Raw genomic sequence first — 14,652 nt, 5'->3', positions numbered from 1 at the left:
AGGATTCACCACGTGATGCATAATAATGAGTAGGAAAGGCCCAGAAATTGGGTAGGTCAGAAATAATGGGATTTAGAGTAGAACCATGCAAATTAAGGTAGGAGGCGCCTAGAGGCGCCTGCACATAAATAAGAGACGCTCTCAGCAGGGAGTCTAGTCTCTTCTAGGAGAAGTCTCTTTTTGGAGTCCTTATTTTGCAGTTCTTTTTGAGCAGTAAGATTACCTTCAAGACCGGTCTGAAGATTTTCTTTCAGGATTTTATTTGGTACTTTCATCTTTTGGTGAGCTCTGATTTTTGGAAACTGCCTAAAAGTTCAGGGTGGAAATCACCCTAGGTGATTCACCCCTTAGGTTTTTGGGGACTTTCCTTTTGAAGCGCTTGCAAGCATCTATTTATCTGGAAAGGAGGTTTCTTCTGGATTATATCTGTTTTGGTGATTGATCTTCTCTGCAGAGAAAAGAAATAAACTTGTATTTTGCTGTCCTTCTCATCCAAGTCTCTGGGCCTTTTATTGGGAGTTCTGACCGAGTTAGTGTTAATTTACATCGGTATTCAGGGACAGGCATTAAGCTGGTTTAAATCCTACCTGTCCAATCGTTACCATTTCATAGATTTAAATGGAGAGCTATCCAGGATAATGCTAGTAAATTATGGCATGCCACAAGGGTCAGTTCTGGGACCCCTGCTTTTTACAATATACATGCTTCCATTAGGAAATATTATTAGAAGGCATGGAATTAGCTTCCATTGTTATGCTGATGATACCCAGCTATATATTTCATCCAAACCAGGCGATACAGCTCAATTAGCTCGCATAACTGAGTGTGTTGAAGAAATAAGAGATTGGATGACCCATAACTTTCTGCTATTAAATTCTGATAAAACGGAGATTTTGCTCATCGGCCCAAAAAATAGTACACAGAAGCTCCAGCATCTCAGCCTGCATTTAGACGGTTGTTCTGTAACTACTAGTTCAACGGTAAAAGACCTGGGAGTTATTTTAGACAGCAACTTATCTTTCAAAAATCACATCAATCAAGTTACAAAAACAGCCTTCTTTCACCTTAGAAATATTTCTAAGCTAAGAAATATGTTATCTATATCTGATGCAGAGAAGCTCGTCCATGCGTTTATGACCTCTAAAATAGACTACTGTAATGCATTACTAGGTGGATGTCCTGCATCATTAATAAACAAGCTTCAGTTAGTTCAGAATGCAGCAGCAAGAGTTCTTACTAGGTCAAGAAAATACGATCATATAACCCCAATCTAATCGTTCCTACATTGGCTTCCTATTAAGTTTCGAATAGACTACAAACTACTGCTACTCACTTATAAAGCACTAAATGGTTTGGCTCCCATGTATCTATCCAGTCTCTTAACACGCTACAATCCGTCACGCTCCCTGAGATCTCAAAACTCTGGGCTTCTAGTAGTTCCTAGAATAGCAAAGTCCACTAAAGGCGGTAGAGCATTTTCACATTTAGCTCCTAAACTCTGGAATAGTCTTCCTGACAGTGTTCGGGGTTCAGATACACTCTCCCAGTTTAAGTGCAGATTAAAAACATATCTTTTTAGCAAAGCCTACACATAACACACATCACACACATCACATCACAACCTTGTGCTCCAGAACATCTGATCACATGCACATTATCAACTTGTGCTGTTAATATCATGAACAGCAGCTACGCTAATTCCTCTCCACTGCTTCTCTTTCTCTCCCCATCCCGAGGCATCCTGAGGTTTGGCCAGCTCCAGTCACGTCCCACCTCGTGAAGATTATGGACCTATGGATGATCATGGAGAAGTAGATGCCGAGTGTTTAAAGGCCCTGGCATGGAGAAGCTGATGCTGGATCTATGATGATCACAAATTGTTCTGTATTGTTGAAAGATTTATGACCAAACTCTTGATGTCACCCATATGAGGATGGGTTCCCCTTTGAGTCTGGTTCCTCTCAAGGTTTCTTCCTCATATCATCTAAGGGAGTTTTTCCTTGCCACTGTCGCCACGGCTGCTCATCAGGGACGAACGCACACCATTCACCTTCACTGTTGTTTTCTGTAAAGCTGCTTTGAGACAATGTCTGTTGTGAAAAGCGCTATACAAATAAACTTGACTTGACTTGACTTGACTTGACTAATTAAGAAACAAAGAGGTAAACTTGGAGCACTCCTGAGGTGTTTGGTCTCAGAGGGGATTTTGAGATCCGACAGCACCTTATGCACTCTCAGACTGTGTGGATTTGACGAAATCAAGCTTGAACTGTTTGGCCTCAATTCTAAACGTTATTTCTGAGGGAAATTAGGCACCACTCATCACCTGCCCACAACCATCCCAAAAGTAAAGCAAGATGGTGGTAGCATCATTCTGTCGAGGTTTTTTTAGGCAGCAGTGACTTGTGAATAGTGCTATGTACAGAGATATCCTTGATTAAAACCTATTCCACAGTGGACCTAAAGATGCTGAAGATTCCTACATGACAATGCTTATTCTGACAACAACATGAAGAATGGAAGAAAATCCCCCAACCCAGGTGTGCAAATCTTGTTGTATATCCAAAAAGACTCAAGGCTGTACTTATGTACATGTGATAGTTCAGTTTTTTTTTTTTTTATTACAGTACTGAAGGAGTGAGTGTAGATTATAGAGGAAAATATCAATTTGAAAGATTGTAGTATCACACTACAACATAAATTTTTTTTAAAAAGTGAATGGTGTATGAATACCTTCCAAATGCACTGTAAATGACTGATGTATGACAGTGCAGAGTCACAACTACTGAAGTAAATGTAGATCACAATTTTAAAAACCTACACATAACCAGGTTACACTGTTTATTCATCTCTCTCTCTCTCTCACTCACATTTTCAGTAGTGAATTTGTGGGTTTGTGATAAATGTGAGCCAAAATCATAAAAGTTAAAAGAACCAAAGACTTAAACTACTTCAGTCTGTGTGCATTGAATTTATTTAATACACGAGTTTCACAATTTAAATGAGTAAATTTATTGAGATGCATCTGTATATATATGATTAGATGTAAATCACTTCAACAATCACTACTAATCAATTAAATATAAATCAATTTGAAAACTTTTAATTTAAAAGCTTTTTATTAGAATTTTGAACAATTTAGATGAATGATTTCAATTATTCATGTCTGAATTTAGAGAGAGAGACAGAGAGTCAAGAAGCTTTTATTGTCATTTCAACCATATATAGCTGATGCAGTACACAGTGAAATGAAACAACGTTCCTCCTGAACCCAGGTGCTACAAAGAACAACATAAAACAAACAGTACAGTAAAGAAAAACACAGGGCCGAAAACTAAGATCCTCGCCACATAAAGTGCATGTGTGCAGCTGGTGCAAACAGTGCAAAAGACAACACAAGACAGTGCAAGACAACACATGACAGTGCAGGACAATACACAATACACAAAAAAAAAAAAACAGCAATAGCTCCGCCAGTAACAGAATAAGGTGCAGTGTAAACAGAAAGATGTAAACAGAATTTGTGCAATTCAGCAGTAGCAGCAATCAAAAATAAAGTGAACAGTGACCAAAGGATTTGGACAGAATATTGTGCAAAATAACAAGTCCCGGAATCAGCAACAGACGGCATGTAAACATTTTGCGATAGTGAAAAAGTGTGATTGGTATTGAAACCTGGGTGAGCGAAGTGTATGATGGGTGTTGAGTCCGGTTTGTGCAGATCAGTCACACAGTTGTGTGTAAGTGTGTGTGTGTGTGTGTGTGTGTGTGAGAGAGAGAGAGAGTTCAGTTCAGTTCTTTGTTGAGGAGCCTGATGGCTTGCGGGAAAAAACTGTTGCACAGTCTGGATGTGGCGGCCCGAATGCTTCGGAACCGTTTCCCTGATGGTAGGAGTGTGAAGAGTGTGTGTGATGGGTGTGTGTGGTCATCCACAATGCTGTGTGCTTTGCGGATGCAGCATGTACTGTAAATGTCCATGATAGAGGGGAGAGAGATTCCGATGATCTTCTCAGCTGTCCTCACTATCCTCTGTAGGGTCTTGCGATCCGAGACGGTGCAGTTCCCAAACCAGGCAGTGATGCAGCCGCCTAAGATGCTCTCGATGGTCCCTCTGTAGAACATGGTCAGGATGGGGGGAGGGAGATGAGCTTTCCTCAGCCTTCTCAGGAAGTAGAGACGCTGCTGGGCTTTCTTGGTGATGGAGCTGGTGTTAAGTGACCAGGTGAGCTTGTCCGCCAGATGAACACCAAGGAATTTGGTGCTCTTGACGATCTCCACTGAGGATCCAGCGATGATCAGTGGAGAATGGTCACTCTGTGTTCTCAACAACCATCTCTTTAGTTTTGTTGACGTTTAGAGACAGGTTGTTGGCTCCACACCAGGCTGTTAACCATTGCACCTCCTCTCTGTATGCTGACTCGTCGTTCTTGCTGATGAGACCCACCACGGTCGTGTCATCGGCAAACTTGATGATGTGATTCGAGCTGTGCATTGGTGCACAGTCGTGAGTCAGCAGAGTGAACAGCAGTGGACTGAGCACACAGCCCTGGGGGGCCCCAGTGCTCAGTGTGGTGGTGCTGGAGATGCTGTTTCCGATCCGGACTGACTGAGGTCTTCCAGTCAGGAAGTCCAGGATCCAGTTGCAGAGGGAGGTGTTCAGGCCCAGTAGGCTCAGCTTCTCGATCAGTTGCTGAGGAATGATTGTGTTGAATGCTGAACTGAAGTCTATGAACAGCATCCTTACATAAGAGTCCTTGTTATCCTGATGGGTGAGGGCCAGATAAAGGGTTGTGGAGATAGCATCGTCCGTGGAGCGGTTTGGACGATATGCAAACTGCATGGGGTCCAGTGCGGGTGGAAGCTGGGTCTTTATGTGCCTCATGACGAGCCTCTCGAAGCACTTCATCATGATGGGTGTGAGTGCAACGGGACGATAGTCATTGAGGCAGGAGACAGAAGACTTTTTCGGCACAGGAATGATGGTCGTCGTCTTGAGGCACGTAGGAACAGTGGCGCTGCTCAGGGAGATGTTGAAGATGTCAGTGAGGACATCTGCTAGCTGTTGTGCACATTCCCTGAGCACTCTGCCAGGAATGTTGTCTGGTCCAGCAGACTTCCGTGGGTTAACTCTGCATAGAGTTTTCCTCACTTCAGCTGTGGTTAGACAGAGCAACTGGTCACTGGGAGGAGGGGTGGTCTTCCTCGCCACCATGTTGTTCTGCACCTCGAACCGGGCGTAGAAGTTGTTCAGCGCATCTGGGAGGGAGGCGTCACGGTCACAAGCAGGTGATGTAGTCTTGTAATTCGTGATCGCCTGGATGCCCTGCCACATGCGCCGGGTGTCTCCGCTGTCCTGGAAGTGGCCGTGAATTCTCTTGGCGTGTGCGCGCTTCGCCTCTCTGATGGCACGGGACAGTTTGGCCCTTGCTGTTTTCAAGGCCGCCCTTTCCCTGCTCTGAAGGCAGAGTCTCTTGTTTTTAGCAACGCACGCACCCTGGCAGTCATCCACGGCTTCTGGTTGGAGCGTGTAGTGATGGTCTTGGAGATAGTCACGTCATCAATGCACTTGCCGATGTAGCTGGTCACTGTTGACGTGTATTCCTCAAAGTTGATGAAATCGCCGTTGGTTGCAGCTTCCCTGAACATGTCCCAGTCAGTGCATTCAAAACAGTCCTGGAGAGCAGACATGGATCCTGCTGGCCAGGTTCTCACTTGCTTCCGAACTGGTCTTGAACGCCTGCTGAGTGGTCTGTATGCTGGGATCAGCATAACAGAGATGTGGTCTGAGTAACCGAGGTGGGGGCGGGGCTTCACCCGGTATGCGCCCCGGATGTTTGTGTAAACAACATCCAGCGTGTTTTCTCCTCTGGTTGCAAAGTCCACATTCTGATAAAATTTAGGGAGCACAGTCCTAAATTTTGCGTGATTAAAATCTCCGGCAACTATAAACAGGGTGTGAGTTTTGAAGTCCGCTAATGGTCCCGTAGAGCACACTGAGCGCTTCCTTAGCATTAACGCTAGGTGGTATGTACACACCGAGCACAATAGCGGTGGTGAATTCCCGGGGTAAATAAAAAGGTCTACATCTCACAACAATAAACTCCAGCAGCGATGAGCAGTAGGTTGAAACAAGCACAGAGTTCTTACACCATTCCATGTTGATGTAAACACACAGACCGCCGCCGCGAGTCTTACCGCACAGAGCTGCATTCCTGTCGGCACGAAACGCGGCTAGCCCGTCCAGCTGGATGGCGGCGTCCGGAACTCTGTCGCTCAGCCACGTCTCAGTAAACACAAAAACGCAGCAGTGTCTGTGCTCACACCGAGTAGCTTGTTGGAGTCTGATGTAGTCTAATTTATTGTCCAGCGAGCAGACATTAGCCAGCAGTAGTGATGGTAGAGCGGGCCGGCTAGGGTTAGCTTTTAGCCTAGCATTAGCAACCGCTCGCTTTCCGCGCTACTGTTTTCTCGCACAGCGCTTCCGATTCCCCCTCCTCCGCCCGTCCGCCACAGGCGATGCCTAGTACTGGAGGCCTGGTTCTCGGAGCACGCCGAGGTCGCGTAGCTTCTGCCGCGGGTCATCATTAATGGTGTTGTTTCTGAGTTCTTTCAGGGTTTTTCGGTTGTACACAGGGACACCGGTTGCTCTGATGTCCATGTGTTGTGTAAGGCGGGCTACAAAGTGAAAGTAGCACCATTTTGGGTCCGGAACGGCCACTGCGAGCTACTGCCGCGCCGCCATGAATTTATGCTTGCTTATTCTGTTTTCCTGATTGTTCATCTTTAGAAATATAAAAATCTTCATCAATAAAAAAAAAAAAAAAACAATAAGAAAAAAGTGTATGGATGCAAAATCATGCTGGAAATAACTGCGTATAATCTGATTATACTGTTAACATAAATAGAAAACCATAATTCTGACCTTCACATTATCTCTCATCACATGTCTGTATGAGCACACACACACACACACACACACACACTTTCTCAAACTGGAACCTCAGTCTTTTTACTCTCGCACTCACTTGGTTTCCATTTCACCTCACATCAGTGCTGCTCAGCCGTGCTCACACTGTCCCTTTATCCTTAATAACAACATCACTTACATAAGAGTTCTCTTTATATAGGTGTGTAAATATTACTATACTGTGACTCTGCTCACATGTTTGTGTTCAGTGTTGTGCAGAATCACTTAACAGAAAGTCTCTTACTCACCAGTAACTTTTAGTGAAAGTGCATCACTGTACTGTGTGTAGTAAACTGGTTTTCCTCTTCCAGCTCTGCACCAGTACTGACCTCCATCAGAGACTCTTACTGGTCTGATTGAGTAGTGATTTTCTTCAGTCTCAGTCTCAGTATCAGGGCTCTGTGTGTGTTTGCTCCAGTAAAACTTCCATCCTTCAGACTGCAGATTCAGTGTGCAGTTCAGAGTCACTAAGTTTCCTGTCAGAACTTCTTGAAGGTTTGATGTAATTACAGGTTTAGGTTTTCCTGCAAGAAAAATGTAACAGAAGTTTAGAGTTCGAAATACAGTAATTACTCGCCTATCGCGGGAGTTACGTTCCAGACCCCCCATGATAGGCGAAATCCGCGATAGGCGAAGTGACAACCTAATATGTATACAGTACAGTACACAGAATACCTGTATATCTTAACGAGTTCGCTTGTATCTCCGTTTGCTCGTACTATATGTTGCTCCTACAACAGGGTTTTACTGTAGCTATTTAAAAGCTCTCTTCACTCATGTTCACTCAAGTTACAGATCTTTTCTTTAAAAGTAAAACAGAGAAACTTATGAAACTATAAACTTGACTGCATTATCAGTCTGACTATCAGGTGAAAAAAATGTCCCATAAATATCATACATTTTTTAAATAATTAAATAATATTAAATGCAAAATAAAATTCCACCATTTAGACAATTAATAATTTTTGATGAATCCTGTCTTGTTCAGTAATCAAGGAAATGTGAGACTTTAAGACAGAACAGTGAAAACTAAACAGACAGGAGGAAACTGTAATGTTATTATGAAACTCAGATTCAGTGTAACTCATTAAAATAATCTGCACAAATCTTTTTCAATAGAAAACATTTCTATAGCTCTCATTGTGTGTAAAAATAACAAAAAGTAATGACAAATTCACAAACTCACCTGATACAGTGAGAGTAACAGGCTCACTTGTCTTTGAGATCTGATTGTCACTGTGTCTCCTCCCACTGCAGGTGTATTTCCCTCTATCAGTGTCTGTAATAGAGCTGATACTGAACTCCTGTGTTGTGGGGTATGTGTGGTGTTGGTGGCGTGGGTAGTATGTTTGGTATGGGTAGAATGTTTTATCATCCCTATACCAGTCGTATATCCACACTGAGTCTCCTCCTCCCTGAAATTCACATCTGAAAGTCACTCTCTCGTTCCTGAACACGTGTGTATCAGGCTGTATTTTCACCACAGGTTTAGGACTCTCTGTAAAATATAAATGTATTGTTACCTTTGGTAAACCCCATACCATTATTTAAATAAGTAATAACATTTTAATATAAAATAAGGAATATCTGCTGAACTGTAAATAAATGTTGAAGCTCTTTCAGAGGTGGACTGAGACATTTTTGTCAAGTACTATTAATGAAATAAATGTAGATCACACTGTGTCTCAACTCTGAACATTTATCAAGTTACTATAAAATTTAAATATTTTTCACTTTGATTCATGTTCGATTTGCAGTGTTTGTATCCTGTTTCCTGACTATTCATTTTCATTGCATGTTTGTGCGCACACACGCACGCACACGCACGCACACACACACACACACAATTTAATAGTCCATAATCACACTCTTTAACCGATCTCATTCTTTCAGATTCTGCAGCCTCTTACACACATTGATTTGTACTCTGTTTCTGAAACAGTAACTTTATAAAGCTCTTTTTTAGCCTCTGAGCAGCTTATTAAAACAGTTTTAGTGTTGTGCCATTTGATTTCTACTTCACCTCACACCAGTTCTGCTCAGCAATGCTCACACTGTCTCACTTTAGCTTGTAAAAGCCATCAGTTACAAGAATGAAATATTTTGTATGTGCATAAGTGGCCAGAATAACCAGCTTCTGTAATGCATAGAAATAGCCATGGCCCTGTAAGAGGTCTCTTCACTGATTGGTTGTTGCACATGGCCAGAAAAGCCTTTTTTCTTCCTTTTTGTTGAGAAAATCAACCCCATGCTGTAGTGCTTGTAGGGATCTAATTTACTGAGTTAAATATCATATTTCTTTATAAACATTATCCAATTGTACAAAATATACACAAAATAATTAAAATGCTGCATCTAAAAGAACATTTGAAGTGTAATGTTGCTTAGATACATTCAGTTCACATGCATGACAAGTGGCTCTTGTGGTGTGAGGTGGTCACAACTCAGTGTAAAAGGCTTCATATATCAAAGCAAAAACCAAGCCATGAGTTTAAAGGAGCTGCCTGCTGAACTCAGAGACTGTAATGTTACGAGGCACAGATCCGGAAAAGGCTACAAAACAATTGCTGCTGCACTGAAGATTTCCAAGAACACAGTGGCCTCCATAATTCTCAAATCTAAGAAGTGTGGTACAAACAGGCTCTGAAAAACATTTGTGTGGAGATTCAAGAAGGACAATCATCACTGCAGTCCTCCACTAATCTGTTCTTTATGGCAGAGTCGCTAGATGGAGACTTTCCTCAAACAAATTCCATGTAAACCTGCATGAAGTCAACAAGCACCTTAACTTAAAACAAAAAAACCTGAAAAAGAAAGTAATTTGCATCCATCATTATTTTTTTCATATATGACAAAAATCGGATTTTGTATCAAATTTGTATCAAATGGCAGTATGCATTTGTGTGTGTGAAGATTAAAGCACAAAGAATGACTATTTCAGAAGTCTGGGTGTTCTGTGTGTCTCTGAGTGAATGAATGGTGCAGACACTCAAGTTCATTTGTTTTGATTCATTTGAGATTTGTGGTGTTTCCAGCGTCTGCTGTCACACTATATGAACACATGACCACATGAAGTCACTTCAGTCACTTCAGCAGCATTTTTAATCATTTTATTTAATAAAAACCATCTTCAGATACACAAATAATTCAAAGGCCTTTAATTTCTTCAAGTTAAAATGAACTTTTATTTTGTTGTAGCATCAACATAAACGTTCAGTTTAACTTGAATAAATTATATAAAAAAAAATAAACAGTAAACCTTTATGGTGCATCAGTGTTTGTGTTTGATAAAAAAACAACAACTATATTTTCATTATATTTTTCTGACATATTACTTTCTTTATGTTTTATTTCTTCAGTTGCCACCATTTCTGTTAATAAATTTGGATTAACATAAATTTAAGTAGAAATCTCTACACATTAAAAATCCTTCTGTATTTTCCAGTCTATTTTGTTCACCTTCTAATTTATGATGGTAGGAGCAGCTTGACAATTTACTGAAGAAAATCTCATACATAAACAGAAATTATTTTAATAATAATTAATCAATTTCAAGGCTTAAACGTAAATATTAAAGTAAACATACATGAGTAAGCTGTAAAGTAATTATATTGAGTCTCAGTTACAGTTTAGCTCAAACATCTCAAACAAATCTGAAATCAGCCAAATATTTTGCACAAGGTACAAAAATAAAAGTAAAAAAAAACACTTACCTGATACAGTGAGTGTAACAGGATCACTGATCTCTGAGCTCTGAGTGTCACTGTGTCTCCTCCCACTGCAGGTGTATTCACCACTGTCAGAGTCTGTAACTGAGTCACGGCTGAACTCCTGTGTTGTGCTGAATGGGGGATTTCTATTATCAGTCTTATTCCAGCTGTATGTCCACTCAGTGTCTCCTCCCTGTAGCTCACACTTGAAAGTCACTTTCTCTCCACTAAACACATGTTTACCAGGTGTTATATTCACCACAGGTTTAAGTCTCTCTGTAAAAAAAAAAACAATACTATTTTGAATGTATGACATAATTATCTGCACCAATAAAAACATATAAAGTAATATTTAAAAATGGAATACAGTAAATAACATATAATAGTTTAATCTCTGTTAGATGTGGACTAATTTATTCAACCATCACTACTAATGAAGTAAATGTAGATCACAATGTGGAGCTCCAGAGATTCACTTCAGCAGCATTTCACCATTTAATTTAATAAAAACATCTTCACATACACAAATAAATCACAGGTCTTCTCTACAACTCAACAAATAAAAAGTTTGGTTTAACTTGAACAAATGATCATTTTCTCCCCTCATTTTTTATTTTTATTATTTTAACAGTAAACATCTGTGGTGCAAAAAAAAAAATATATATATATATTTCATTCTGAAATATTACTTTGTTGATGTTTTATGTCTTCATTTGTTTACCACTATTTCTGTTAATAATTTGGATTACATTATAAATCCAGAAATAATATTAAAGAAACACCATGCTGTTGTTCCCAACCTGTGTGAGGTCCTTTCGTTTGCTGAACATAAAATGTTTTTGAGAGAGAGTTTATGATGTTTATGAAGAATTAGAGTGTTCTGTTATTCTTTTTTTCCATAATGAAGACCATCAACAGCTTGGTATATATATATATATATATATATATATATATATATATATATATATATATATATATATATATATATATATATATATATATATATATATATATATATATATGTTTTTTTATATTATATTTTAATGCTAGGTGCCAGAGGTTTGTGTGTGTGTGTGTGTGTGTGTGTGCGTGTGTGTGTGTGTGTGTGTGTGTGTGTGTGTGTGTGTGTGCACGCTACACTTAAATATTTCACTGAATTCACCGTCACTGAATTGCTGCATTCGCCTGTAAAAAAATTTTCTTCCACATCTGCAAAATCCATGTAGACACTTGTAAAAGCTAATGGAACAGACAATAATTTAAATAAAACACAGTCACCTGATACAGTCAGTGTAACTGCATCACTGCTCTGTGTGTATTTTGGGTCTGATGGCTGAGTTCCATTACAGCTATAAGAACCATTATTATTGGATTTAACATCAGTGATTGTGTGGGTCTTCTTTCCTGCAGCATCACTAAGTTTTTCATCACTTCTATACCAGTGATACTTCCAGGATCCTCCAGTCTGTATGTCACATGTGAGAGTGACAGTTTCCCCAATGAACATATTCTCAGCTGGTTGTATTTTCACTACAGGCTTTGGTCTCACTATACAAAGATAATTAAAACATAAACATACAGATTACATTTAACCACCATTTAAATAAAGTTATTTACATAATTAATTAACCACTAATTGTTCAATAATTTGGATTCCTTTCCACATATTAGTATTAGACTACAGAGAAAGTGTAGAAAACATGATGTACCCTTCACTGTAATTGTGGTTGGATCACTGAACTCTGACTTGTTTTCTCTGAGTGCTCTGCAGTAGTACATTATTTGTCCTTCATTTAAGAGTGTCACAATGAGTGTGTTGTGATTTGCTTCAGGGGACATGGGATTTAATGTCTGATTATATTTGTACCACAGAAACTTCCAGCCAGTAGACTGCAGATTACAGCTCAGATTAACTCTCCAGTGTAGATGGAGCTCTGAGGATTCACACTTAAAGGTTTAATAAGATTAACAAACCAGATTTTTTATATTAACAACTTAAGGTGATAATAATAGTAATAATAAATTATTATTATTAATATAAATGTTTTGTCTAATTTAGCATATTAATACACCATTTATACTGATATGAATTTTCTACACTTATTTTACATACACATGCAGAGGTGGGAAGTATAATGAAGTACAAATACTTCATTACTGTACTTAAGTAGATTTTTCTGGTATCAGTATGTACTTTCTATTTCTTATATTTTCAAAACAGACTTGTTACTTTAGTTTTAATCTTTTTGTTAAAATATACGTTTTCCGTTTTCAGCTCATCAACCAATTTCCTGTCATTACACAGTTTAAAAAAAAAAAAAAGATATAAAGAAGAAATAAAGAAAAAAGACAGGGGGCGCTCTCTGCCGTTTTTGTCAGCTCTCTTTACAGACGTAAATAAAACAACCTAAATCTCAGTGAATTCTCACCTCACAAACATAATAAATATATGAATAGAAACCTCGTAATGTCTATTTTTAAAGAAAACATCATTTGATAATGTAATTGTGACTGATTGAAATATGTATTCAATTTCATAAATCTGTGAAGCAGTAAAAATTGTACAAATGTTGTGAATGTTTACAACTGTATATAAAAGTTGTAATGTAATTTGTTTGTCATTTAAGTTTGTCATCTGTGTTCGTTTAGTTTGGTACAATCAGATCGCTTGTTTGCAGTGGGGAAACTTCCGCGTGTTCATGCTTTTTCATCTCCCTCTTTTCAGGCATTAGTTTGAATTGAAAAAAAAATGATAATGTTTTTATGTGATGATAATATAATGGTTAAGAGTGTGTAAATGTTTGAATGATACCGATTGTGTTTTGTTAAAGATGTTTAAATGTGTACTAGTTTGGAGAGGTCATGAGCTCAGATGTGAGATGGCGCAAGGCCCACAAAATGGCACGAAGCTATATATATTTAGAGAGAGTTTAACATTTGCATTGTATTCAATGTTTAATCCTGTTAATTTAGTGTTGATTGGTAGGTCTGCTGAAAAAGGTGACTATATTGAGGATAATTGAAGATATTGATGTATTTTCAGATGCGAGTTCGAAAAAGCTGTATTAATTTATTTATGTATTATTGATTATAAATAACTAAATATTATATATAAATAACTAAAAATGGTATATATTTAACAGTTTATGTAAACATGTGTGAAATGAAAAGAGAAGACCATTTATGTTTCGCAAAGTTTATTATTTGTTATTGTCAATTGTCATGTGGGGAAACTTCCGCATGTTCATGCTTTTTCATCTTCCTCTTTTCAGAGGTATAACATAATCTGTATGGTAGTTATAAGAGTTTCTCCGCTATCACCTCATTAACCGTCTGTGTGAAAAGATAGTTTTCGTTTGATGTTCTGATAATTTCCGTAATTAACACAACATAATTACAGTGGTACGTTGACCTACGAGTTTTCTGAGATACGAGCGGTCACTCGGTCGATTTTTTGCTTTTTACGCGAGCAAAAAAAAGAGGTACGAGCTTGAGACACCGCTGCTAGATGGCGAGGCGAAGCCATAAGGTGAAGATTAAAAATAAAAAATTTAAAGTTTAGGGATGCGTAGTTTACAGTAGTGATAGAGAGAGTAGCAAAAAACGAGTTTCCCCCCCACCTTCGCTTATTGCCTCTTTAACTATCGTCTAGTTACCAGTGTCACACAAAAAGAGGTACCGTATTTTACGGACTATAAGCTGCTACTTTTTTCCCCACACTTTAAACCCCACGGCTTAAACAATGAAGCGGCTAATTTATGGATTTTTCCTGGGTTTTTCCCGATTTCACAAGCTTTAAGACAAAAAAACTGAGCCCCATAACATTAGACCAATGAAATTGCCAAATGTGTTCAAGGTGAACCAATGAAACTCTTTATATCAAATTGGGTGCGCTCCCACTGAATCTGGCCGCACCACATCATAAATATGGATGAGGTTCCTCTGACGTTTGACCTGCCTCTCACTCGGACTGTC

General features: G+C 39.0%; 1 protein-coding gene across 1 annotated transcript in view; it reads right to left on the bottom strand.

Annotated features, from left to right (window-relative positions):
- LOC310726763 (basement membrane-specific heparan sulfate proteoglycan core protein-like) overlaps positions 1-12,562 on the bottom strand; it is a 56,048-nt gene extending 43,486 nt beyond the window's left edge. Inside the window, exons 1-4 of the mRNA XM_083542619.1 lie at positions 12,387-12,562; positions 11,956-12,225; positions 10,681-10,953; positions 7,216-7,491 (exon numbers count right to left, since the gene is read on the bottom strand). Of these exons, the coding sequence (XP_083398745.1) occupies positions 7,216-7,491; positions 10,681-10,953; positions 11,956-12,225; positions 12,387-12,516 (949 nt within the window). The 5' untranslated portion in view covers positions 12,517-12,562. The remainder of the gene's footprint in view (positions 1-7,215; positions 7,492-10,680; positions 10,954-11,955; positions 12,226-12,386) is intronic.
- Positions 12,563-14,652: the final 2,090 nt, after the last annotated feature.

This window comes from Silurus aristotelis (assembly GCF_946808225.1).
Source record: "Silurus aristotelis genome assembly, chromosome: 5".
Taxonomy (NCBI): Eukaryota; Metazoa; Chordata; class Actinopteri; order Siluriformes; family Siluridae; genus Silurus; species Silurus aristotelis.
This window is presented reverse-complemented; position numbering and strand designations above follow the sequence as displayed.